At 41.5% G+C, this 27173-nt stretch overlaps 1 protein-coding gene across 10 annotated transcripts in view; it reads left to right on the top strand.

Moving 5' to 3' along the window:
• The window catches only part of LOC118420303 (neurobeachin-like), a 152046-nt gene that overhangs the window by 70582 nt on the left and 54291 nt on the right, over window positions 1–27173 (top strand). For all 10 annotated transcript variants that reach the window (XM_035827043.1, XM_035827042.1, XM_035827039.1 and 7 more), the window contains 6 exons: window positions 803–867; window positions 8838–8946; window positions 9380–9549; window positions 10842–10963; window positions 11471–11605; window positions 13914–14050. In XM_035827043.1, the coding sequence (XP_035682936.1) occupies window positions 803–867; window positions 8838–8946; window positions 9380–9549; window positions 10842–10963; window positions 11471–11605; window positions 13914–14050 (738 nt within the window). The remainder of the gene's footprint in view (window positions 1–802; window positions 868–8837; window positions 8947–9379; window positions 9550–10841; window positions 10964–11470; window positions 11606–13913; window positions 14051–27173) is intronic.

Genomic DNA, 27173 nt, shown 5'->3' on the forward strand with positions numbered 1-27173 from the left:
GTTGGAGATTGTCAGTGATATATGGGAAGCATAGCACCATTTTGGAATATTCCTTGGGAGAAAGAATGTACTGCATTCTCTCTAATAACTGCATATACCAGGTTACTTATTTATGCCATAGGATGCTACACTGCTTATACAGCAATACTGGAATGAGAATGATGATAAAGTTTATTAATTACCTTAGTAATAATGTCATGGGAAAAATTAGTTCTATGACCCCATACCTTCGCCTAGTGACTTTAACCTTTGTGACTGATGTATTGTTTTTCTCATTAATCACTCCAATAAGGTCCATTTGCATGAATTCAGTTGATCATGCCACTATCTACCACTTACAAATCGAGACCATGGCATGACAAAATGAGAAATATCAAAACCAGAAGTTCTGCTGCAGTACCGTAACAAGCCGCCAGGGGCCTCAAAATCTATCCACATATCAAATATTAATACAATCCATTCAGGCCTTCTCAAGTTATCAGCATACACACAAAAGCTACCTAAAACATAACCTTCTTAATTGGTATAGATAATAAACAGGCAACGTTACTGGTTTTGCCTTATTTATAGTTGGTTACCAACCACACTTACACATGTAGCTTTAAAAAGTATTCAATGCTTCATATGTTACTGTGTGAGAACAGTATACTTTGAAATGTTTAATCTGAATCTGCAGTGAAAGAGGCACCTTTAAAGTGTAACACCTTTATGATGTAACTGTAACAGTTGTCTTCTGTAATAACTGTAGAATGATGTTTTGGTTGTTGAGTTTTCAGTCCTGTATTTCTGCTGTATTTTCCAGGAGTGGCAGAACTCTATCCAGAAGCATGCAGGCCTGGCATTCATCGAGCTCATCAATGAGGGAAGGTATGTCAACTACTGAAAAAAGACATTTTTCAATATTTAAAACATATATACTTAAGACAATGGCTGTATATTTCTCTACAGGAGCACTTTTGACTCATGACTAACTTAATTATGCTGTACATATCTGACTTGACCCGCAGGTACAGACTACCTGATAAACAATTTTTATCCCAGACTGCATCAAAAGTGGTCTGGTTGAGCTGAGTCCATAAAAGTGATTCTCTCTTGGGCTACTGTGGTTCATAATTACATTGTGGTTTTCTTTGGTCGGTTTTATATTTGGCTTATTATCTGACACATGATTGCCCTGAGAAAAAAGTAACAAAAGTTTGGAAAGAGTAATGGAACGTGTTACAGCAAGTTGTGGAAAATTTATGATTGATGACTGTCTGTCAGCAGTGAAATCTGATCCATACATGACCTTTCATGGTAGGTCGTAAAACAAGCAGAATGAGACTGATGTGTCACATTTATGACTCAGCAATTATCCACTTTCGCCAAAGGACAACTTTTATGGTCAGTAATTATCTATACTTGTCCCCTGAATGACCCCACAACTTAGCTGACGTGAATGCAGCTAGCAAATAAAGTCAAAAGAAATTGTCTCAACTTATATTGTGTGTCACATGCAATTTTCTTATGATATTCGGATAAACCATAAAGTTTGATTGACGTTATTATTTCAGAAACATTGAATGTCACTGGAGTGGTCATGTTTAAGTGATATTTCCTAACAAAACTATCAGAACATCTTTCGCCACTTGCCCAGTCCAAGTAACTTACAAATTTGAAGTGGTCAATGCATGATTATAATGGCTTATCATGTACATGTATGGTGTTAAATTAATCCACTTAGAAACCTCTCTTATTTTAATCACCCATTGCAAGCTCTGATTCTGTTTTCCAAAAACATTCATTCTAACCAACACTTGGTCAATGTTAAGCCGAGGTAAAAGTCAACCATCACACACAGCATCACTTGCAAGCTCTGATTCTGTTTTCCAAAAACATTCATTCTAACCAACACTTGGTCAATGTTAAGCCGAGGTAAAAGTCAACCATCACACACAGCATCACTGTCAAACTTATCACTGATAATGGAATTGCACTCCACAGTGCCAGCTTCTGTGATGAATTGAGACTGATCTTAAACTGAGATGGCAGTTAATTTCAAAAGTTGTTGTAACCAATCAACTCTGTCTACTCTCATCTGATGTCACACTACATTATCTGAAGGACAGTTGAACAGATAAGGATCTGTTAAGGCCTGTTTTGCAAGTTGTTTGGTTCCTGTTGGATGATTTTTTAGGCCATCCACCCCTTCCTTTTTTGTGTTTATGTAGTTTTGGCTAATCCGAGAGATTACACTGTTCCATTCGTCTTATAACATGAAATTATAAAATTTGTTCCACCCCAATCTGTCTTGTACCCATTTGTATCACCCCCAAAAGTTATTTGTGTTCTCTGTGTGTGGTTCACAAATGTTAAGAACTCCAGACATTACAAAATGGTTGAAATGTGAGAAAACTGCCTTCTTATAATTACTGTCTCTTTGTATTGAGGGGGATAGATAATCGTCATTCTTACAACATTTCCTTATAGTCAATTAATGTTTGCCATTTACATTAAATTTTGTACTGCACAAAATTTTGGCAAAGTATTTGACTATAGTAATGTCAACAGGTTGAAGTTACAATTCTGTTTTGAAACTACAAGTTGTGTGCTTGTCAGGATATTTTGACACCTACATTTATACAATATAGCATATCAGGTTCCATATCTTCACTGTTTTATCCTCTGAGTTTGTGTACAGTACTTTGTTTTACAAAATCATCAGGCATCATTAGAGACCTATTTCTCCATTGTCTTTCTTTATGATACTAAACTATATGTGTAACATGCTTATCATTTGAAAAAGCCACGGAGTCATTTACAGGTCATTAAATGCCTGACACAGCTTTAAGTCATCTTACACCTCAATACTTCCATCTTGCACAGGTCACCTCACATTATTCGAAGGCTGTTCATTCCCTCATAGTATTTGGTAATTGTCTAAACTAACTACTAGCCAACTGTATTACATTTTCCATAACTAATATCAAAACCTGCGGATTGTATGATCAGGGTTGTGTTCATTTGTTAGGTCACTCATACCAAATCAACATGTCGTCTTTGTGTCTTGTCTAAATTCATTAAACACGCGGGTAACTGGAGCCCCATTGTCCATGTCTTGGCGGCAGACTCATCCCCCCTTCAGGCACTTGGCGGCACCCCTTTGAAGCCTTCACCCTGTGAAGAACCCAGATGATATCAGTGGTTGTACCTGCATGTTTTCCCTTTGTTCAAACGTTCTTCGACAAAATGGCAGCAAATCTGGGGTTTCCTTAGGTTACCAGAGGTGTGAAATATCACCGACGAAACTCTCGCAAAAGAATTTCGCTCACACGTGGCTCCGTACGCATTTTTTGTGTGGTCGGGCGCTTCCATCCAACTAAATGGTGATACCTCTTAATGATTTGCCCTGACAAGTTTATAAGCTGCTGAAATATGACAACCCATCAAACGGATTTGGCTGCACACATTGACGCCAGATAAATTAGGTTGAAAGGCAGGTGGCCTTAGTCAAAGGCAACACCATTATCTGTGTGACTGCCTCGGAACTAAAGATGGCACGTAGCCTTTATCTCCTTAATCCTCTTTATTGCCTGATAATAATCCGCAAATGACTATTAGGTTACAAAGAAACAATGGCATAATTACGTTTGTTCTGTATCTCACATAACTTTGTGTCTGGTTTTGTCTGCAGAATGTCTGTTGAATGTAATGATTATCTATTGATGAAGGACAACTGTTAGTCAGCCATCACATTTTAACCAAAAAACAGTACTGCAAATACTCTGGCTAAAACAACAGTCACAAAGTCAAAGCTTTGCTGACAACAAAGTTTTGTTAAAGAATGTTTCCCTTTACATCACAGCAAGATGATCAGTTTTAGATAAAAGTATCTGAAGGTACATGTACTACTAGCACGTGACTTGAGTGACATACAGTGATGTTGCCATTACGAATTATACTCAAGGGATCAGAACAGTGATTTTGAACAAGGCAAGGAGAATGCTACACAAGCATAGTAACAGAGCTGACTCTGTTTTCCAGCAGATCATGAATGCTTTCTCTTTTGACATAAGAAAAGTATGCAATGCAGTAACTTTAAAATATCTTTCATAACAGAGATATTTCCCAGATAAAGGAACTTTTTGGGAAGTGTCAGTTTGTTGTACTATGGTACCATGTCATCATCACCATGTACATGTAGGCCAGGTGCAAAAGACCTGTAATGACTTTGACCTCCCAGTCGAGTAATTAGTTGTCTTTTGTGCAAAGTTGATACAATGTTGCATATGGCACAGACTGAGAAAAGAAACTGCTACCAGTAGTTTTGGCCTGCTCACCTGCTGTCTTTTTGTAATTGAATCATTACACCATTATCAAGATTTCCAAAATCACTCTTGTCTGCTAACATCAGGGCCAGGTGTAGAGGTGGAAATAATGATTTTGACCTCCAGGTCATTAAAGTGCCAGCAGTAGTTGTGGACTTTCAAAGCAAATTGCAACATTGTTACAATTGTTACATGTCTTGTTGACACAAAGTTTCTTGCAAAACTTTGAGGAAGTATTTGTTTTCACATGATGCTAAATATTTCATGTGCAAAATGACATGGAAATCCTTTACCCTTAACAACCTGAAGACGGGATATCTTTTTTTGTATCCTGATTACAACCACCTCTACCCTCCTCCCAACATTTTAAATCTGGGCCTTTTTCAAGCACATTATACCATTAGATTTATCTTGTATTTTGTACTTAAAAATAGAATTTTCATTGTGTCTATGAAAGCTTCTTCATTATAATGACAGACAGGGACAGTTGACTAACCCCAGCTATCCAGGCCATAACTTTAAAGCAGTTCACCTTTGTTAAAAGAGGGTCAGATGTTATGAGCTTCGTGGGCTACTGTAAACCAAGAAGAACTGATGGATTGGCAACTTTCTCATTGTTGCATTTATGTACTTCACACAGTAAGACTTCAATTACCAAATGCCATGTTTGAATATGGCAGTAAATAATATTGGAGACAAACACGTCTTTGTCATCACGTTACATGTACAGTGGACTATGGGACAATGGGAGTCGTCAGTATGAGCAGGTGGCTTATAAATTTCAATTGGGATGAATCAGTTGTAACATCCGTCATAGAGTTTGGCCAATAGGTGACAGAATTAAAGTTTCCAGCATCTGAATACCAGGCTGAATTGCTGAAAAGTAGCCGTGGCTGTTTGTAAACAGCTGAACATTGTCAAATAAATAAAAAAAGATGGGTGCTTCAACGTTGATTTAATGTTACATCATGTAGTGCTGTCTTGTTGTGTATCTTAGACGGAGACCTCCTGTCTGTCATGCGCGACGTAGTCGTATGGAAGAACTTCATAGTGTCACCGGATGGATGAACTGAACTGAACTGTATCTTAAAATCTCCATGTTGTCAGAATCATTAGTGTTGGAGGTAATTACAGCTGGGTGTTCCTGCATGTCACGCTGTAAAGTACCTGTGGCGGATGAAAATGTCCCGAAGAAGTCCCGACTCATACAGGTGGCCCGCTTTCCTGTCACCACAGGTCGACTTTCCATTCAATTTTGGGTCAGTTCGCACCTGGCAGGAGCGCTGCTCTGCTGTTCTTTTTGGAAGTTTGTTTGGCTGGAAGCCCCTGTCAGACTGCACATAATCACTGGTTACAGAACTGTGCCACATCCCGCCGCGCGTCTGATGCCGGACTCTTCAAAGGGTATCTAATAACAGATAATTGGACGGTAATTGTCGTCCAATAAAGATCGATATGGCAAACACTTAGTAGGGGACCATCCGCAGGGCAGTCATGCCCCGAGGACCCTCACCTGTGTCAGACCGGCTGATTTATGCCGACTTCCCTGCTGAGAGGCTCAAAGATGAGCCGACTCCGAAAATGCAGGCGTACCTCCGTCATGTCTCTCCAAAAGTCTTAATTTGTCCCCTTCAGTGGATTTTCCCACTCGCAGTACAAAAGGACTGCCAAAACGGCCTGGCCCTTCCCTTCTGCGGGTCATGCTGGTCACTGCGATGCATAATTAGCATTGGAGTCATGTTTGCTGCATTTGATATGGTAAATTTTTGTCAAAAATCTTTAGGATAGGACAAAAATTAAAATCGTAAAACCCTTACTTTGAAACATGATGACACCGAAAACCATGCACAAGAAAAATAGCTTCATGGTAAGCATGAAGTGTATCAGTGTAGCATCCACCATTTGGACAGTCACTTTGATGTTGTGCATGATGGAAGAAATGACATCTGACTCGCACCGACTATCCGCTCCCATTGTCGGATCCCATAAAGCTCAACCTTTAAGAGTTTTCCACTGCAACGATCATGTGCAAGCGAGACCATTTTCTGTGCCATTAAGTTGAAGAGCTTGCAAGTGATGAAAAGTTCATTCTCTGTCTCCTCGATTAGATAATAGCATGTTCAGAAAGGTACTCTTGTCACTTGATTTTAGTTGTGTCTTAATTTCTTTGACCAAATGTTGGATTTGAGGGACATTTAAGAATATGTTGTGATAGATTCACAAAGAATGAGGATACAACATTAAATGCTCAGTGCACAATATCCAGTCAAAACATCAAACGTTTGTCAAGTTTATCAACGGTCAAAAGAGATGTTCTTCATCATATACACGACATTGTGTAATAACGTTTCTCATTCCAGCACTGTTGCATGGTGGCCTTATGGTTCGGGTTGTTGATTTTGAACCTGGAGGTACTGAGTTCGAGTCCCTAGCCTGACAGGTCCCAATGTTGTGCCATTGGAAAGGGCACCTTACTCCAATGTCCTCACCATACTCTTGCTTTGGCTAGGAAAAGTACCTCTGATAGGACATTGGAAGACCCATATTTGAGGAGAGCCTTACCTTGAGCATGTTAAAGAACCCACCACACTTATTGAAAAGTGTCCATCCCTGTATGAGTGGTTCAAATCACTATGTCCAGATATGCAGCTTGTGTTGTTCCAACCTAGTGTGTTACGCCATGAAGCAGTTTACTGGGTATGCAATACAAACAAACAAACAAACAGAATGCAACAGCATTTCAGGAATACCAACTCTTTCTAAGTTTCTTAAGAGACATAATGGTTCCTTAGTGGTACTTTGACCTTCCTTTGGAAACAAAGTTTGTATGGATCTTTATGACTTAAAGGTGGATGTTATCTCATAATGTGTTCACATTAACTGTAAGACATGGTTTGATTTTGATGTTCGGCATTTTCAAGCAGGCTGTGACAGAAGTAACCGCTGACAAGGATCTATTAAGGCAGTCTTTTCTGTAACAAGACAGACTTGAATTTTTTAAATAATGTACATGTATTTTGTGTTGAATATTGGAGACATGATATGTTCATGCCCACATCATCATCCCACAAGCCTGAAGTCCCCTGTGTGCTCCATCAAACCAACCTCATCAAAGGAATGGTTTCTTTAATTGTTTCTCTCGGGTCCAACAAAGGAGTTTGGAAATGTCACTTAAGGGTGTTCCCAGACAATGGTTCCCTCCAGGCTGACAAGTCTCATTAAGGGAGAATGCTCTGCTGACTTGTGGTTGGAGACTCAAACACCTGCACACAGCAGGAATCCACACATCTTTGTTGTTTTCTTCATGTATGCAGAGAACACTTACCTGTCTTTTGTCTTGCCTGGTAGTAAAAGTGTTAGATACATTCACATAATTACTTGGTTATAGACATTTTCTATTACTAAGTAAATGAGCAATGTTGAATCAAAGCTTGTATGCTTGAGATTTGGGGCACTCCATCACAGTGCAATAATATGTACAATATAGCTATAGATGCAAAACATGTACAGTGTTGTAAAGATTTAGTGTTGAAGATTGTCATCTTGCATCTTTCGTTATTGTGTATTAGTTGAGAAAAGAAAAATCACATTGTTGCATTTAATCTGAAACATGAACCATCTTAAGCTCAAAAGTTACTTGTAGCGCCACCCTTTCTACTACATTGTACAAGAAAATTAAGACGCTTATCTCAAAACATGGCCATCATGCCTACCATTCTTTGTAAACAAATCCAATTATGAGGGCAAATAAAATTAGCTGCCCCACTGGTACCTTTCATAGATTACTCGATTACATTCTTTTACACAAGTGAGACAGCACTGCTTCAGGTCATGCTCTTTATTTATACCCAGTGGTATGTGAGGATCTCAGCTAAACAAGGACACCAATTCAGATCAGATAAAAATCAGATCAACATTGCTAGTAGATGCTTTTCCTCATGCAAATCATGATGTACATGTACCGGTAATGTTGCTGGTAAACAATATGGCAATACTGATGTTATTATTGTCTTATATAAGACAACATGTAAGATATACCTAACCCAAATGACTTAACAAAATTGTCTGAAAACGAAGGTGCATTCTGTGACTTTAATATTAAAGGTTTCCATGTGAACTATTTGATGGGAAATATTGGACAAGAAGTCCAGTTTTCTTTCCAACACAGTTGAGGTCTGTCTCTCAGCCAGGCTTGAGGCATGTCTGTCATATCCACACCTTTCCTTTTTCAATCTCGATCAAGCAGCCCTTGGATTAAGCTACTAATCCACATAGGACTTACACTTTAATAAAAGATGTCATAGATCATTGGAGATTCTAATCAAGAAGAGAAGCTAGATGTATGCAGCCCTTGGGGCATTAAGGTACAGTTTCAGATCTCTCCTGTATAAACAAACAGAATACATCTTGCAGAGATTATTAGATTCTTCTGTTATTACCATAGATTGTCTGTGCTATGATTGAGTGTGTCATTTTGAATTTGTCTATGACAGTTGTTGGTGCTTCTGTGCCCCCCTCCCCCGTCTACAGGTTACTCTCCCATGCCATGAAAGACCACCTGGTCCGAGTAGCAAATGAAGCTGAGTTCATACTCAACAGACAGAGGGTGGAGGATGTCCAGAAACATGCTGAATTTGAGGTAACAACTCTTATAACACATCCATTCTTACTTGAAACCACAGTATACCACAAATCATGAAAAGCAAACTACATAACTTCCTACCAAAAGAATTTGTCCTCAAACTAATTAACAAACCAGGCGGAGACTATATTGTCTTCAGGAATCGTAACTAAACACACTATTGACTCATGCTGGAATCAATACACAGTTTGTTAACAAGTTACTTCAACTTCAAGAGATACAAAATGTAGTTAAAGTTCTAATAGCCACATACTGTAAAGTCATTTCCCATATGAGCCAGGCATCTACATGTACCACATAAGACACAATAATGAAGCATTCATTCAGTCATTCATACATTCATTCATATACCCATTCTTTTATTAAGCCATTCATCCATCTATTCATTCATTCACCCAGTCACTCATTCATTCTCTCTTCCCATTCTCAGTCCATCTGTGCCCAGCATGCTCTGGAGCGTCAGGAGGAGGAGAAGATGTGTGACCAGCTGATCTCGGCAGCACGCCGGCGGGACCAGGTCACCGCCACTCAGCTCCGACAGAAGATCATGAACATCCTCACCAGCAAGCACGGGGCCTGGGGGTCTCCTAAACAAGAACAGTAAGCTCAACACACCTGCTTCACTACAGGGTCATCATGGACCAAAATAGTTTATTTATATGGCATTTACATCAAATGAAAGAACACAGTCAAAGTAATGGAAGGGGGTGTTGTCATGGTATTGTACCTTTTGAGTCATGAGCAAGCAAAATTTGTGTGATATTGAAATTTGAATATCATTAAAGTTTTTAAAGATTTTGTCATATACAGTCAAACCTGTCTATAGCGGCCACTCAAGGGACTGGTCAAAATTGGCCACTATAGAGAGGTGGCCACTATAGAGAATATGCTAATTAATTGACCACAAGCAATAAGTTACACATTGTTTCAGTACCCACTGATCTTTATTCACATAATACAGTACTGTACATGTACTGCAATGATTTTTACACTATATGTATTTAATAAGAAAACAAAAGCTATCAAAAGTTTTAAATGTTCTACAATTGATATTGTCTGAAGAGACCGGTATCGTCATATTTCTTTGATCTTTCGTCTTGTATCCTTTGATACTTCGCCATCCGTGTGTTCCCGCTCGCGTTCACACGTCAGATTCACCCATAATGCTAATGTGGTACTCACAAGAAAAGTCACGTCATTTTAGACTTATCTCTTAATAAATGTATGAATAAAATCCACCATGGTCTGAAGTTCATATCATTTTGTTTTTGTAACAATCTATTTAGAAATTTTTGTGATGTAAATTAACCTAAGCGATAGTGCATAAGAACGTAATTTTAACACAATTTACCTCCGTAATATTGGTGTCGTCTATTGACCTTATATGACCTCGTTTGTCAGCGGGTATGGGTAGCGCCAGTTTACGAAGTTTTGTTTTGAAAATAAGTCAAAGAGGTATTAAATCCGGTGTAGGGTGACGATACGGCCGCTGTATATGGCCGAACGCGTGCCGAAACATAGATCAGCGGTCCGCATGGCCGTAATCGGCAGTGTTTTTGTACCTGCGGGACCGGAAATCGTGTGGCCGTGGCCGCGTTAGACAGGTGGCCGCTAAGCCTATTTCTTAATCATTACGAATCCAAGGGACCGACAAAAAGTGGCCACTATGGGCAGGTGGCCGTTATGCAAAGGTGGCCGCTAATACAGGTTTGACTGTATAGCCATTAGTAGAATAGCTTTCTAAGCAGTACAAAGTTGTCACTGCATTGCTAAGCACCAAACAATGTCTTCCTTCACATTTGCATCTGGAATTTTAGGTTGAATCCCTCAGTGTATTTCAGATATTTATAGAGAAGACAAGATAGTACAATAATGAAGATGTTTTCTGTCAGGCCGCGGCAGTTCTGGAAGTTAGACTACTGGGAGGATGACCTGAGGCGGCGGCGCAGGCTGGTGCGGAACCCTCACGGCACCACTCACCCCGAGGCCACCTTAAAGGCAGCCCTGGAACATGGTCAGGCATAGTCACTGTTTTAGTGCTGTTTTGTGGTTTATAAGTTATTCTACTAAATAGCATTCATTGTTATACATTGATGTATAAACAGCTGCTACCATGCAAAGTGCCTGCAAAGTTGGTGTGTTATATCGAGGGCAGTTAGACTTGCTGTCCAGATACAGATACAGATGCAGAATGATGTTCTGCTGTCTTCAAGTCTCTTTGCTAATCTGATAGAATGAACTTCAATGAAGAATATTTAATTTAATCTTAAAATGCACAATTAGTCCAAATATAATCATGGCAGGAAAAGTTTAGAACAAGCAGACATCCTTTCAAATGCTGTCACCAGTATGTTACAAATGATTTGAACTAAATCACCTCAAGTATTTTATTTGAAAAAGACAAACAAAATTCAGACCTTTGATCTATTTTCATTCATTTGCATAATCAAAGTCTTCAAAAAAGTAGACAGTCATGTGAAGAGATCTGTTAAACTACATGTACAATGTATGTTCCTTCCAGGTGCACCAGAAGATGCAGTGAGCCAGGCACGACAGGCCTTCCATAAGGAGGTGGCGGCCATGAAGGGGCGGGACTACGAGATCCTGGATCCTGAGGAGCTGCTGCTGGAGGAGAAGGAGCTGGATGAGTTGGCTGGTAGGTTACCATGGCAACCACATCTTCCTGCATTGCTGTAGATGTAGATAAGTTCAGATAATGAATAAACAGATGTTTTGAGCTATGTGATTTAGCCAGTAGTTTTTAATGGCAACTGCATCCTCCTACAGCACCTTGGTTCCAATCTAGACACAGTTTTTCTCGACATCTCGACACAAGAACAGGAAGTAGCACGGGACACCCGTGGCGCTTGAATTACAGTCATAACACATCACGCGATTTTCAAAATGGTGGCAAAACCATCAGCATTTCTGCTCATGATGGACCAGTTCTCTCTGTTCTCAGAAAAACTGTGTCTAGATCGTGCCTTAGATGTAGAAACTACCATAGAAAGACTAATTGTAGAATGTTACAGACATCTCCTGTTCTTTGGTGGAACGCAATTGGCTGGAAGTTTCACAGACATTGATAAATGGGCTCCATTCAGGAAACTTTCAGGCATCAAATTTTAATGGCATGATTTCCTACCATCCCTGTCCAATCTGAGAGGCAGTTAGTCTTCATCTAGCATCTTTGCTTGGCATTGCAGTAAATTATTGAAAGTACTTTATTTTTTATGTCACTGATTAAAGTGGAAAATGCTGAATCAGCAGGTTGCAGAGCTGAAATTCAGAATCATTTTTGGACAGGAACGCCATGAAAGATGTATAGCAGTAAGGAAAATTGTCAAAAACCATTGTAGTCATTAATTTTTACAAGGGACACATGAAGAAATGGATTCATTCATATTTTAAGCGACATTCTGTTCACATTGATTTCTGCACGTAGAATATGTCGGCCACTGTTTTTCTTCGCTCCTCATTCCGCGCACGTTTGCACTTTGGTTTTGTTACTGACATGACATGTTTCACCTTAGCTGCTGTTCTCTCTCTCCCTGCCACAATCAGAAATCAGAACCCCTGCCCCTGTAGCAGGTTTCAACACGGAATGGTCAGGGTGCCGTACAGTTCATCAGACCAGGCTTTATGTTCACAGACAGGCTGGATTTCATCTGCGGAAAGGGCGCCCTTGAGAAACTAGCGTGGTAATTAATGCGGACAGTGCTGGAAGTGGGCAAGCGACCTTTGGCCCCGCGGTAGTCAGGGAGCGGTATTGTATCAGGCGGCATTGTCGACCAGATAGATTAGAAACCTCTCTGCCATCGATCCCGCTCTTTATTATGAAGATGATGCTTATTGATGCTGGCTGAGGAAAATGGGGGGACATTATACCAGCAAAGTGAATGTCAGGAAGGATGTTGTCATATGGCCATTCCTTCTCAAATTTATCTACATTTTCATCCTCCCTAAAAAAAAAAATCATTCCAATGATTGAAATTTTAGTAACATCTGTGCAAACATGTTTAAGATACCCACATGAGATGGTAGTACTCTACTGTCTGCCTCTGCTCGTATGTAAGAACACTTTCCACCACCAACTCCCAGAACCGGGAGGCTATAGCAAGGGTATTACATGTACATATTCTGGGTTCTTAAATGGGAAACTGAAAGTCTCCAAGGAAGCCCTAATGGCAGCAGGATGAGGAGACCCTGAGATAACCAAAAATTACCACATCAATTCTCCCTGTATTCTGTTGGCACATAAAGGCTCACTCCCCCTGATTCAGGCAAAAACCTATCCAGGAAATGTTTTGAAATGTATAGGTCTATCTCGCACTGATGAAATGTTTGCCTTGGGGAGAATACCAAATTGCCCATTCCTTTCCTAGTATTTTTGTCATGTCCCCGTTCCTGCCCATTTGAAGTGAAAGCTTTCAGGAAGAACCCGAAACCTGTGTTTTACATGGTAATTTCCTTTTTACTCGTTGATCCCAAGCTATTTTATCTTGTGTGTGCAGGCATTCTCGGTGTGACGGCCACTTTTCAAACCTGCCAATTTTCGAGAGCCTTGCTGAGAGGGGAAGGCAATAATAACCAGTCCCACATACATTTCCCATTGCCTGCAGCAAAGAAAATCAAAGTTGCGACTGTTTGATTTATGCCACAGCTGCAGTGGGACTAGCTGTGCAATCATGGCACTGCACTCCCATATTTCTCTTTCATCCCTGTAGCCTATGGCTTTATCCTGCTTATTTCTGATAGCGCCGTGTGTCTATATTTCACAAACTTCCGTGCCCTTTCTGTACTTTGAAAGAACGGCAGTAATCCCATTCATCTAACTTCTGCCCCCCTCCCTTTGTGGAGTTTCCACCGCCAATTTTTCATTGACTTTTACTCCCACCATTAGCGGCCAGCTGCGATAAATCAGCACTAATGGCGTACTCTCCGACATTTTCCCCGTCCGAAAGGTCCCGTGGCCTTCAGCACTCCCTGCAGCCTGATAGCTCCAGCGGTGGTTGCCAAGGGAACGCTGTCAATCACCGCAGCCGAGCTGTACTTTGAAGTGGACGAGGAAGATCCCAGCTACAAGAAATTGGACCCCAAGGTAAAAGATGCAAATGTGTGGTGAGATAGATGGTACCTGTGAGAGTTGAGTCTGATAGAAACTGTCGCAGCGGTGGATTCGCTACTTAATAACCGTTAGAAAGCCACTGTCTGCACCTCCCAGACTTCGTGGCTTCCCGAAGTTCATTCAACTGGATTTCGAATAAACATCTACACCTTTTCCCTTGAAGACAGTACTAACAACTTCCCTTCACCAAACACATTTAAAGACAACATTAAAGATAGTCATTATAGTAAACATAAGTGAGTAGCATGATTAATGTCTTAATCAATAATCAGATAATATCAGGCACTGAATCCCAAAGCGTCACTCAGGGCTTAGTCAGCAACACAGTAACACCACAACTTTCCTCCTCTTCAAACCTGGGTAAACTTTCAATAAAATAAGCACAATGAGGCATGAACGTAGGCCTTCCAGCTATTTCAATATGCGCCATTCCTTCTCTATCAAGGATTTCCACTGACAGCTCGTAGACCATACCGGTACCCTCATGTGTCCAAATCAATATGCAGATGGTGGGTTGCCCTGAGGCGCTGAATATTTCAGCAAGAGGGCTGGCAAAAAATACCGGGTACACAAGATAGGACTCCCCCAATCAATACGGGAGCTGGGTAGTGACATGCAGGGATTCAAGCAGAAGACATTGCTGCAAAACCTTACATATGTTCATTCTTAATATATGATGAGGGGATCATTCCTGTTATACATGTATATTTAGCCAAGGAAAAAAGAACAAGAGAGGAGGAAGGTTGCAAGAAGTTACTGAAAGTACTTTGGCACAGATCTGTGATTTGAGGAAATACACACTGTATCAATGCTGAATGATCTGGATGAGGAAGGACCTATTCTTTCATACTTTATCAACTTCTGTTATTATTACATGTAAGCAAAACCATTGCCTGGACATAGTAAAGTAAAAAAAAGTGGTTTGCAGACTATAATATTAATGAAAATCAAGCATTCTGCATGCCCCAGTCTGGTGCAAGGAGATGTCTTTTTTCAGGTATTTTACTGGATACATGTTCAAATGACTAAAAGAAATGTAGGTAGGCTGAAGAAGTGAGATACACTAAAAACTTGCATACGGCACTCATTCATGGCACACAAACATATACACCTGTGATGATACCTTTACACACTGCCATCACAATACATCCTTTCACTCCTACATAATCTGCAAAACTGTTTTACAAAGTGTCCAGGAAGATCTGGACTATACCATTGAAAATGCCAATGATTCCTTTTGTCACAAACATTTCGTGTGCTGTGGTGTTGATGTTATGGTCCATAATGTCTTGTGGTGTGATGTCCTTGTTCTTATAAGTGTTGTCATTTTGTGGGCTTTGTATGCATGCTTAAGTGCTACAAGGTCTTTTCTGGCCAAATCAGGCCCAAAGGGGCATAGCACAATGTTCTGTGATATAGTCATGTTTTATTTACCAAACTTAGGTGGTTTATAGACCATAAATGTCATCTTTTGTAATGTCACCCCTGCAATATTCAGTACCAAGTCCCCACCTTCAGATATATTACACTGCTACAAGTATATCATGGTTGGACAGTGTGGGTTTCCTTGCATTTAGATTAGGATTTAGGCTAGTCAGAAAATTGTGCAGCAAACAAACACAGAATCTGAAGATTCAGGCCTGGTAAGTCAACAGACAGGCGAGGGAACGTATGAAGGGAAGCGAGGGAGTGACCAGCGGGCTCTGCAAACCCACTCTGTCAAAAGGTAAGAGCACTTTGTTGCATTCCCTGACGAATGATGTTTGCTGTTGGATAGCGGGTCAGCACTCGGAAATATATCAAGAAGGCCGTTAATATCAGGATGGGAGTTTCATCACGTTGGGGGTCATTCGGACCGCGAGATGAGCACCAGCCAGATGGACGTCCAGCAGTGCGCCGCATTTATGACTTATTTTTTCATCAGCGCGTTTATGTCGAGGGTGTGCCGAATCATGCATTGTCCAGTAACTTTTTTTTAATGGCATTTATGCAAACGTTCCCCGTGTGTCAGGTGTTGGGGGTAATGGATAGAGCCGTGCATTGCCCTGACAGTGATTGGTGTTGCATGGCAAAAGACGATTTTTCTGCAGTATTACTTTGGTCAATACGGGCTAGCAAAATCTAGTTAGTGGACGCGGCTCATTGGTCCACATTGGAAGGGATTGCTTTATTGTGCAGTGCCCAATTGCATCTCACAGACCATTTCTCACACAAGTTACCAACTTGGCTATCGCATGAAACTTTGACTTAGATTTCTTGCTGAGACTCATAATGATCACAATATGCACTGAATAAATATCCTGGGAACCCCTGGATGGATGGTTGACATAGGTGAGAGGGGGGATGTTTACAATTAACCTCTGCTGCAACCAATGTAATAATCACAGAATCAATGCACTGTGCAATATGATAATCAACGGCCCAGACTCTCATTTCAGATATAATAACCGCAGCAATTTGATACAAGTATTGTAATGATTCCTTTTGAATTCAATGTGGCAGGATATTCATATTAGAATCAATAATGTCCCCTCTGGAACTCTGACCTGATTATATCATATCATGGATTTTATGGTGTGGACCACCCTTGGTGATTGGGACCCAAACTGTACAAAATCCTTTTCAAATGGAATTTCTGCATTTTATAACACACATGGCCCTTTTAGGAATGGTGAATTATTTCCCCAGCACATTGCTTCCAATTGCTACCAAGGGCACTCAACAGGAAGAAGGAAGAAGAGTACTGTTTGTAACACGGAATAATTCAGACCATTTTGTGTCTTATGCTTTATGTTTACTACTGCTACAAAATTTTCAGTTTTTTATGCAGATTGAATAATGATTTGGTTCAAGCATGAGTACAATACATTATAGATTCTTCAACAGACCCATAGCTGATAATTATTTTGTGATAACCCTGTCCACATCAGCTTAATGTAGGTGCACAAAAGTTCACTTTGGAATCACTTTTAAAGCACTGTTGAATGCAGATTGCCTCATCCCCATGTTGGGCCAAGTCTGTAAGGAACCATTCCAATTACGGTTTGCATTTTCCAATGTATTGGGTACTTCTTCGATGTAATAGCTTTCTCACATCTACCTATCCTTCAACTTCACCGGCAAAATAGGCTGATGGTTTCGCCTTGTGAACTTGATGGTAGCGTAGCTGGACATGGTTTTATGTTTGATGCGTTCCCAGCTTTTGGTGTGGGCTTGCATCTGAATTAGTGTCCACTATTTCCTTGTGGGCACCAGTTCATTAAATCCGGCTGCACGGTCCATCAGGCGGCCAGCCGCGCGATATTGACCGCCCCAAGCCATAATGCACCGGTGCTATTAAGATGGCGGTGATAAACAGCATTATCACTTTTTTGTGGTGGGGATATTTCTGTCGAGACAAGATAATGGTTTGATGATGGACTTTATCTGGAAATCCTAATCTTTGTGATGTATTGCTGAATAAAAATAAAGAAAATTAAAATAATAAGGTTACGGCCTTTTTAGCCAGGGCTGCACTGGACACCACACTTTTGTTTTGTCATTATCTGCTTTGTGTTATTTCAATTATGTTGAGGTACATTTGATCAGGTTTCTATTGTTTGAACAATGTAGTCTTATGCTTTTGTACTGTAATTCCCCCTATAAAAGATAACATGGTAATGTTGAGAGCTACACTAGCATGTCTTGACTGTAAACTCTACTGGCGTCCTTATGGCCCCATAACTTTAAATGATACTGTGTGGAAGAAATGACACACCATTGTTAAGATGAAAATTGAACTTTTCTACCATGCACTCTGCCACATCTCATGTATAGATTATGAACTTGAGAGATGTTGAAAGCCATTATAGATGTATGAGAAGATAAATGTAGCAGTAACAACTTAAGAGGCAACATTAACAAGAATGAATAAAATAGGAGCCAAGCATGTAAAATGGTAGTTAACTTTGCAATTTCTCTAGTAAAACAAATGAAACTGCTGGCAAGTAGAAGTAAATGGATGTTTTAGTAGATTTTTTAAGTATACAGTCTTCTATATCTTTGGAAAAGTTTCGTTGATCCAGCTAAAGACGTCCCAGCCTTGAATACTGTACTCATTAGTTACCTTAGCCTTGTAGGAACAATGCTTACCCGGACTCAAGGGTGGATCGCCGCCTGGCTTGAGGCGATGAAGGACATCTCACGATGATGAATTTCCTTCTGGTGTCAAACAGAAATTAACGACTTTAAAACTGTTTGGCTAGGCCGGGCATTGTGACACACACTTTTAGCTACACCATGATCGGACATAGATTGGATTGGGGAAGTTTCAATGTTATTTAGCATTTGCTGTCAGGTTCTTCTGTTAATCATTGTACCGTAACAGTTAAGGTGTTATTGCAATGTCAAGGGTACAGCCTTTGTTGAAAATCTGCCTTTGTACATGTAAATGCTCTTAATAGCAGACACTCCAGCAAGTTAAAAAAAGACATTTTCAGCATTTTGGCAGGTTTTGAATGCGTTCAATGTGGACTAGTCTTATGGACCTTGTGAAAACTTACATATGCCATTTCTTCTGTATGATCTTTGATCTTCTGTAGCGGACCCATCCACGATCCACCATAGAATATCATGACCTTACAGCTACATCCTGGCTTTAACGTTACTTAAGTGGCAGCGTGCAGCACTTACCAGACCTTCACCTTCAAGGGAAACTTGTCTGTCCGTTATCAAACACCGCCTCACCTGTCTGTGTATGATTTTTCAAGCGTTCACTACAAGCGCCAGCCAACATCTCTATTACTCTTATAATTATGACTTTCCATTTTCTCATAACTTTGACCCCATCTTTTGGTAAACGCTGTTATCGTCGCTGGTATTCAATTATGCAGACTCCCATTCTCTGACAATGGCAACACTGTAATTAAGTAATTTGTCTTATTTCACATCTGTTCTTTTCTTGTATGTAGCGTCTTGCACCGTAATTTCTCATGTCAGGTCGCGCTAATGTATTGCGTTTGATGCCAATGACGTCATCGTTAACCAGATTCCAGATGATGTCGTTGAGATGAACAAGTTGATTTCGCAGGCAAAATGTATCGAATTGTAAGTCAAAGTTGAACTTTGCCAGGTCCACAAACATATACCCGGACATGAAGCTACTATGTTTTCTTGAATCTTCATCTGCAGATCTCGTTAGAAGAAATCACAGCGCCCTCGTCATGTTGAGGATCGTAATTCTTCCAGACACGTAACCTTTCCAGCGTGTGTGCTTCGTGCATGTTTGAGGCTCATTATCATCTCTCGCCCCCACATCTGTCCCAGCCCTCAGATAACGAGCTTTTTCTGTCAGTGAACATCAGTTCCCCTTGAAGGAACTCCCGTGAAGTTGACTTCTGTATACTTAGCAACGTAAACGTGATACAATGCACATGAATTTGCTTACAAACCTTCGAAATGGGCGGTACCATCAATTATCATCAGTGTCAGTATGTTTCGTACAAATGTCCGAAACTACAAACTTTAATCACGGCAGTTTATAACTCAAGATCTAAAGTTTTACTCAATTAAAAAAGTTATTTTGTAATTCAACGACATAAGATTTACATGTAATAGGAATGAAATAAGTGCTATCGATGCAGATGCTTCTCATCCAGAATTCAGTTGGGAAAACTTGCGGACTGTCCTTGTTTGTCCACTGTAGACCATGGCATGGGCACTTTTAGTATGACAAGAAAAAATAGGTTGTCATTACATGTTGTATACGTTATGGATACGGCTTTCACTCTGAACACAGTCAAGACAAACGATTGTTGTTTTCCAAACTTGATCACTTTTTTTGTCGAATACCCAAAATAGTCAAAGTTCTATCTTTTATGATAGTCGGGAGCTAAAGGTGCGTAAACTCATCAACTAGATTCATCAACTATTTGGACTTTTTTCCATACAATTCCATATTTTTCGTTTATCATTGTTGCGCCTCTTAATCTGTCTTCATTCTTTCCATCCCGCCTATTTGTGGTTTTAGATCGTTGTATTTCGTGCAAACGTTTTCCAAAGTATCCTTCCGTTTGACTGAACATGCAATGATTACCGGCCAAGGCTATAGTGAATAGAAACCGATGTGACAGGAAACTACATACAAACCCTCGCATCCGAAGTACAGCTGCTGGCGACCACTATTCTTACATCGGAGATTATCCTGCTTTGCATTTAGCCTGTCCTCCGACATTAGTGTATCACTGCGCGAGATGAGATGTGATTTGACAACGTGGTGCCGCTTCATCTCTGGAGACACGCGTCTGAGTCAAGGCCTATTCACCCTCTACACAAAGCTTTGCAGTGACCTTTATGTTCTCTGCCTTCCGAATGGAGCTCATACCTACACATGTCAGTCCGCGTTATCTACTGCGTGAGAAGTGACCACACGGAGATTCGAAATGACGTGCCGCCCTGTCGCCTCCCGCTGGGTCTAACAACCTTGTTCAAGGCTAATTGTGGGCTTCGCCGGGCACCTGTGCGTTTTATTTTGCTCACCTGCCCTTGTGTAATCATAGGAGCCTGACCCACATTCAAACGCATGTCATTCCCTATTAAAACGGGAAAATTATTGCAGTAAAATTAGTCCTGACGCGTTCTATCGTCCTGTGGCAAGCAGCAGACCCACCCAAGGCCGGATTCCGGTGTGGTCTCATCTATCACCTGCTTCTATCTCTTCTCTACATCATAACATGGGATTAACGTCCATTACGTGATAACATTGTGATGCTGCGTTATTATCCCAACTGTATCATCTCGCAGCTGCCTTAAGTTTGCAAATTGCTCTCATTGTTAATAGTACCATATAGCATGATGATATGTATTTAGGCGATGTTCAGGGCCAATTATCCAGTCAAGGGCGACGTTTGAGTTCTTTTAAAGTCTAGACGTTTGTTTGTCAACGACGTTATCAATTACATTACCATATATTGAAAGCGTTAAAGGAATAGAAGGAGACTTTCATGAAATAGAAAAGGTTTAGATCGACGTCCATGTGATGACTGGCACAGTTTTAAAGACCTGCCCGGCTACAGGTAACGTTATCGGACAGGTCATTCATCATTGTCCTTCACCTGTGTGAGTCTCACCTGCCGTAAGATGCAGGACGCCGCTCGACCCCTCATTAGAGGAGAAAGTTGACCGCAAAGACATCGGAAGTGACGTGGCAACGAGGAAGTTCGCCGACCATCTGGTTCCACCTCCCGCTATTAGAGGTTGCCTGTCCGGTAGAATTAGTGTCCTGTGTGCCCCATGTACTCTCAACTTTGCACTCTCCGCAAATGAACGGGTAATAGTGTCTATGAGGGGACGTCCTATCTGAGGGAATGAGCTTTACCGAGTTTTCTATTTACTTACTGACTTTGTAATCAGAAAATATGTCACAATCGGACTTGCATGTAAAGTCCAAATGAGAAAAAATCACCCTTCTGTATATTTAGAAAGCAAAACCCTGTCCGTAATGCCAAGCAGTAGGACACATAGATTTGAACGGATTACTAACAATAACACACATCAAAATAACAGCTAGGAATTCTTCAGTATATTCTTTTGTATGGTCAAAGCCGCAAGCAAACAGGTTAGATCGAGGTATTATTAATGTTTGTATCTACGGTTATAACTTAATAAGTTTAGAGGAAGCATTTATTTGGCTGCTGGATGTTGAAATTAACTAGATCGCGTTTGGAATATAGAAGCATACGCCAGTCTACATCAAACCGATTTATATTACCCTTGCAACAGACACCTTGAAATTGCAATATCCTTCTAATATCAACTTGGCAAGAATAATCTCCGCGTGACGTTCGCTGGAAAATGTAATTTTCCGCTCACCAATATTTACAGGGACGAATTCATTTCCTTCTGGTTGCCGACATCTTGCAATCATACCTGGTAATATGTCGGTGACAGCTTCGTGATTATTGCTGGATTCTGACAGTTAGTCGAAATGACTTCATCTTCGGGTGACATATGAGGAAGCGTTTGACGACGCTACCGACGAAAATGAACACATTTTTCCCGTTTGTCGCTTCGATGTGTTATCCCACCATATTCAGCAAGGCACCAACTGATGGCTTTCGCATGAGCTAAAATAGCGTTGTAGTATGTAGACCAAATTGGTAAATACCATGAGATACTCGTACAGTAGTTCTTATGTCGAATTGTATACGATTCATTCCTCTGATATTTCACTTATTGCTTTCATTGCTTTCTGAAAGAGAGCATTTCCCAAAAAGTCAGAACCCTAAAACTCGAGTACACACATACAACATCAAACAGAAAGGCAGCAATTCATTGCAAAGTCCGAAGCTGTAAAAGAAATTATGCAATACGTCAACATGTAGCATTTTTACATTAGTTTAAACACTTAAGCCCTTGTGATGTACAGTCTGTCGACACCGAGGTTTAGCATTTCATTTGGTGAGCGCGGCGGTGCTGGCTGCCGCACCACCTACTGTGTCACCACCCCGTTCTATCGGTCCCGCGATCCCCCTCCCCGCGTACGGATCAACACGTCCGTGTGCGTTATGGCCCATCAGCGTGATCACTCCACACCTTGTCTTAATTCCTGTCCCAATGTGTAAACCCAGAGTAAGATTTTAAGCTAAGCCATATCGATCTTCAACACCTAGATCTAGGATTCCCGAAACTCCGGAATTGCTTCTTTCGCCCGAAGTCGAGTATACTCCGCGAGTTTGCCGTGATAGCCCTCCACTCTCTTGACGGATTAGCACCACGCCCTGCTTATTTTAATTCTTTATAATCCCCTTACTCTTACAGTGTCATCAATTAATTTTGCTCAGCTCGCTAATACGGATTACGAGCTTTACCAGGTAGGAACCTACGCACAGCCTGATGGATGAGGTCCTGAGAGAGAATCTTCCTCTCGCAAATTGACTTTCGACTTTTTTCCGGACCGTGGCGTCTTGTCTACACAGCAAATGAAGCAAAACTTTCTAAGGCTTAAAATATGTATTGTTATTTCGCCTCACCCAAAGTGATCTTTTAGTGTACTAACGTAAACCTTGAACTTATTTTTGGACAGTGGCTCGATGATGATTATATCCTTTATGCTCTTCGTCTGTTTCTAAAATCAAAAACCAACATGGTCCAACATTTAACATATATGTACTTGTTTATAGTAATGCATGTAACAAGTCGAGTCTGGTCTATGCGAAAACATCTCCATTCCAAATACGAATGATCAGTGCAATCTTCAAGTAAGTTGAAATATTGCGTGGATATAAAGGCTCCTTGAGAACCCCTCAGTAATGGGTCAAGACGCTGAAGATGGCAGTCGTGGAAGCCCAGTTTCTTTCAGCGATTTAAAGGCAATATAAGCTGTCCATTATGGTGATTAGATTTCGTTTCTGGAAGAAAATAGAAATGTAGAACAATATTTTTTATATAGCAATCGTGTGGTTAGGACAATGGATTGTTTTAAAGAGAGCAATATGCTCAGAATAACTGGAGAATTGTACAGGAGTGACCCCGTCCTCCCGTGTCCGGCAAACTGCCCAGGCCCGTGGCGTTGGCAGGTCCAATGATGAGTGATGGGGTGATCACCACCGGGACTCCTATGGGCTGATTAAAGGGCATTTGACTGTCAGGATAGCCCTGCAGTATGAAAAATTTAAATCGATACGATATCTCCCTCTCAAGCTTGCCTTAATAACGTCGTAATCTGGGCAGCAACACTTTAGACGACATGGCGCACGGTGTGGCTGGCGAGATCTAATATGGCGGGAAGCGTTAGTGCATGTCCGTTTTGTTTCCCCTGGTCGATCGATGAGGTTAAGGACTCTATAATGGTGTAACGGAGAAGAAAGGAGTGTATAAAGGTGGTGGGTCTGATCCTGTGATAGTCCGTACTTGACGCAAATTACGTCTGAAGCGTGCACATGTTCGGGGCTCCTGGGGTCGACCTGGCAGAGAGGGTCCCCACCACCAGCCAACACGAATTAAGATTAAGCAATTCATAACTCCGCGGCACAAATCATAATTCTTGTAATATGAAAACAATTACGTTGGCCGCAGCCGCGGCAGGATTGATTGTCCGGCCTGGCTACGCTTGCACTTTGCCCTCCCGGCATGGTCAGCGATCGATGGGAGAGTGCTGTGGGCTCGCCGGTCATTCTAGACTCTACGACCCAATCTCTGGCCCTCTAATCCCTCGGCCATCTTTACCCACTGCACCGAGCCGGATTGATTCCGGCCGCCTCTGGACCTATCTTGACTCGCGCTGACCGTTTTTTGCACGGAACATATTTCAAGCATTAGCGTGAGCCAGGATTAGCGAGGGTTCATTCCGGCCAGACGGCTTTTCCCCCTTGGTAAATTGCTGAGGTTATCTCCGGGTTATCGTCTCCGAATGAAATTGTCAAGATGATTCTTTAATCGTGTTAGTGTCCATTTCTGCGGCCATCAAGCGGCCCCCGATCGCCAATCCCAGACCAGTGTCCGCCCAATAATGGGCAACAAGCAATTCCAGTTCTAATGTCATTTGACTGGGTTTCACCCTGATTACTCCACGGGTCTCCATCAGCTAATAGGTATCGGTTTACGGACATTAGCGCGGTCAAATTTCCCCCTGGTCTCGGAAAAACTTTGATTCTCGATGACTGGGGAGCCCATTTTTCACGGGCCCAACATCGCCTAATTACTTTAAAACGGGCGTATCGTTTTGAGGTCTTATTTCCCAGAGGATCCTGTGGCAACGCTAGGGTGGAGAGAAGTGCCGTTTATAATGACAGAATGCAACTTTGTTTCTCACATTTCACCCCCATTACCACGCCGGGTTGAGCCCCAGTTCGTCACCGTACCAAGACAGCACACGTGGTTTTCATTGCCTACATCCAAGCCCACGCCTTTCGGACACCTCTCTATCCCTTCCCCTGATCATTAGTCCGGTCCTCTAAGCCCCCTCTCTATAGTAGACTCTACCCCGTGCTTTACATTTGAAAAGGATTGTGTTTTCATTAATATTTTCCACGCGTGGTGCTATTATCAACATCGCTCAGCAGCCATTGGAATTGAGTCGGCACGGACTCAGAAATGCCACATCGTATTGGCCCCTTCTCTGGACGCCGTACGATTAATCAGACGTTATAGAAACCCCGTTGTTGGGCCAGTATGGCTGTATTGCCATTGTCATAATTCATAACTCCCTGTCGTTCGCGTTGGGCAGTGCGCTGGGTGTTATCGCCGGGGCAGGCGCGGGTTAAGTCGAATGCGTGTATCTCGATCCGGACGAAAGGGCGCGAACCGAGATTTTAAATGGCAACCCAATTTCATGCAACTTTACTCATCTACCGGACTTTCCAAACGGCGTTGCGCCTGACATTTCACCGATGGTCTTCACATGGCAGATGGCGTTCTGCTGGGGTAGCTGTTGATGGGGTTGCAAGGTTGGGTAAATATTAGGGCGCCTCCAATTTTCGTTATGCCCGTGGTATTTGAATAACAGATAGGCCCATCAGTAATGGTCAAGACGCCGCATAGTCACGACAGGCTGGGAGGTGGACATAGAAGGAGCATTGCACACTATACCTTACAAGGGCGTATATGTAGTTTTAACAGTAGGACAAACGTTGTTCGGCCTTTTAGACACTTTCTCAAGCTTCTGCACGATTCCCTTTTTGACATTCGACTCTCGAAGAATACAATACCGTAAGTGGACAAAACGTGTGGATAAGGAAAGGCAATAATTACTTGATTACGTCACCTCGAAATGTTAAGTTTTTGTTCAGCCTTATAGACACCTTCTCAAGCTTCTGCACGATTCCCTTTCGACAATTGGCTACTTTTCAGCACACTCGAGAAATATACCATGAGTCGGCCAAACGTGTAAATGAGAAGGAAAAAAATGATTTCTTGATTGCGTCACCTTGAAATGTAAAGTTTTTTGTGGTGCAGCGTTCCAGTGGTCAAAGTTCAGAGAGTCAGAGATCGATCATATTGTTCACGGTGTGAATTCTGGCATTAGTAGCGTCGACATTTGGACCGTTACGACCTTATCGCAACTTTCATTTCGTTCCGTATTGTAATTTGCATACCTGGTCTGTAGGACACGTCTGCACTGCCATTTTTCAACCACGGCATAATATTATTGTAGTAAGGGCGAAATTACAAAATTGTTATACTTCACTTTGTTTCTGTTTTAGTATTCCGATGTTGTGACATCTCCTGATAAACTGAATATACATACATTTCTCTGATACTACATTCATATATTATACTTGTATACAGTTGTTTTCACGAATATACTTGTATACACTTGTCTATACTAAACCAGTATCACATTCGGATAGCAGTACCCCACATCCTACGATACAATCCTTTGCCTGCTGACCAAACCCTGGTCAGTGGTCAGGGCTAATCTGTCGGTGGTCAGTCAGTTGTCACGACCCACCATGAAATCAAACGTAGTCAATATGACCCTGTCCAGTTTTCGAGAAGTGGACACCTGCGATCCTGGTCAGTATGCCCGCAGGATGCAATCTTAGTCGGGTCAACGCCAATATGGTGGCAATAGCACTGCGTTCACGGATAATGTTTTTTGCTCGACATGCGTTAGGGGTAATATAGCATAGGGTAATATAGCATAGGGTAATATAGCAAAGGGTAATATAGCAAAGCTCAAAGGACATTCTGACATCATTTTCCATAACATTTTCGAAAGTTTTAAAGCTGTTATCATAGTGCGATGTAGCATCTTTTTGTTGTGGCATACGCCGCACCCACCTGTGAGACATACTGATCAACATAAGCCAGCCTCAAGAAATCATGTTTTTATAGTCTTAAGCTTGTAATTACAATGTTGTATGAAGACTACTTTTTTTGTCAACTTATACCTTCTTACGAGCACATATTGACGTAGGACGTCCCTACGCGTTGGTCCGAAATCCGTCGTTTTTCGAGAAGTAGATCGGGGCGGATTGGTAGTCTTGTCAGCCGCCGCTCCCTGGCGGCTACCGGGGTGTGACACAGCGGTGACCTCTCGTGTTCCTCGGACCGAGGATCGATTGTGGGCGTAAGGGTGCGGAACCCGCCAAGTGACACGTGACAGCGGCACCTGTGG

This window comes from Branchiostoma floridae, chromosome 7 (genome assembly GCF_000003815.2).
Source record: "Branchiostoma floridae strain S238N-H82 chromosome 7, Bfl_VNyyK, whole genome shotgun sequence".
NCBI classification, from domain to species: Eukaryota; Metazoa; Chordata; class Leptocardii; order Amphioxiformes; family Branchiostomatidae; genus Branchiostoma; species Branchiostoma floridae.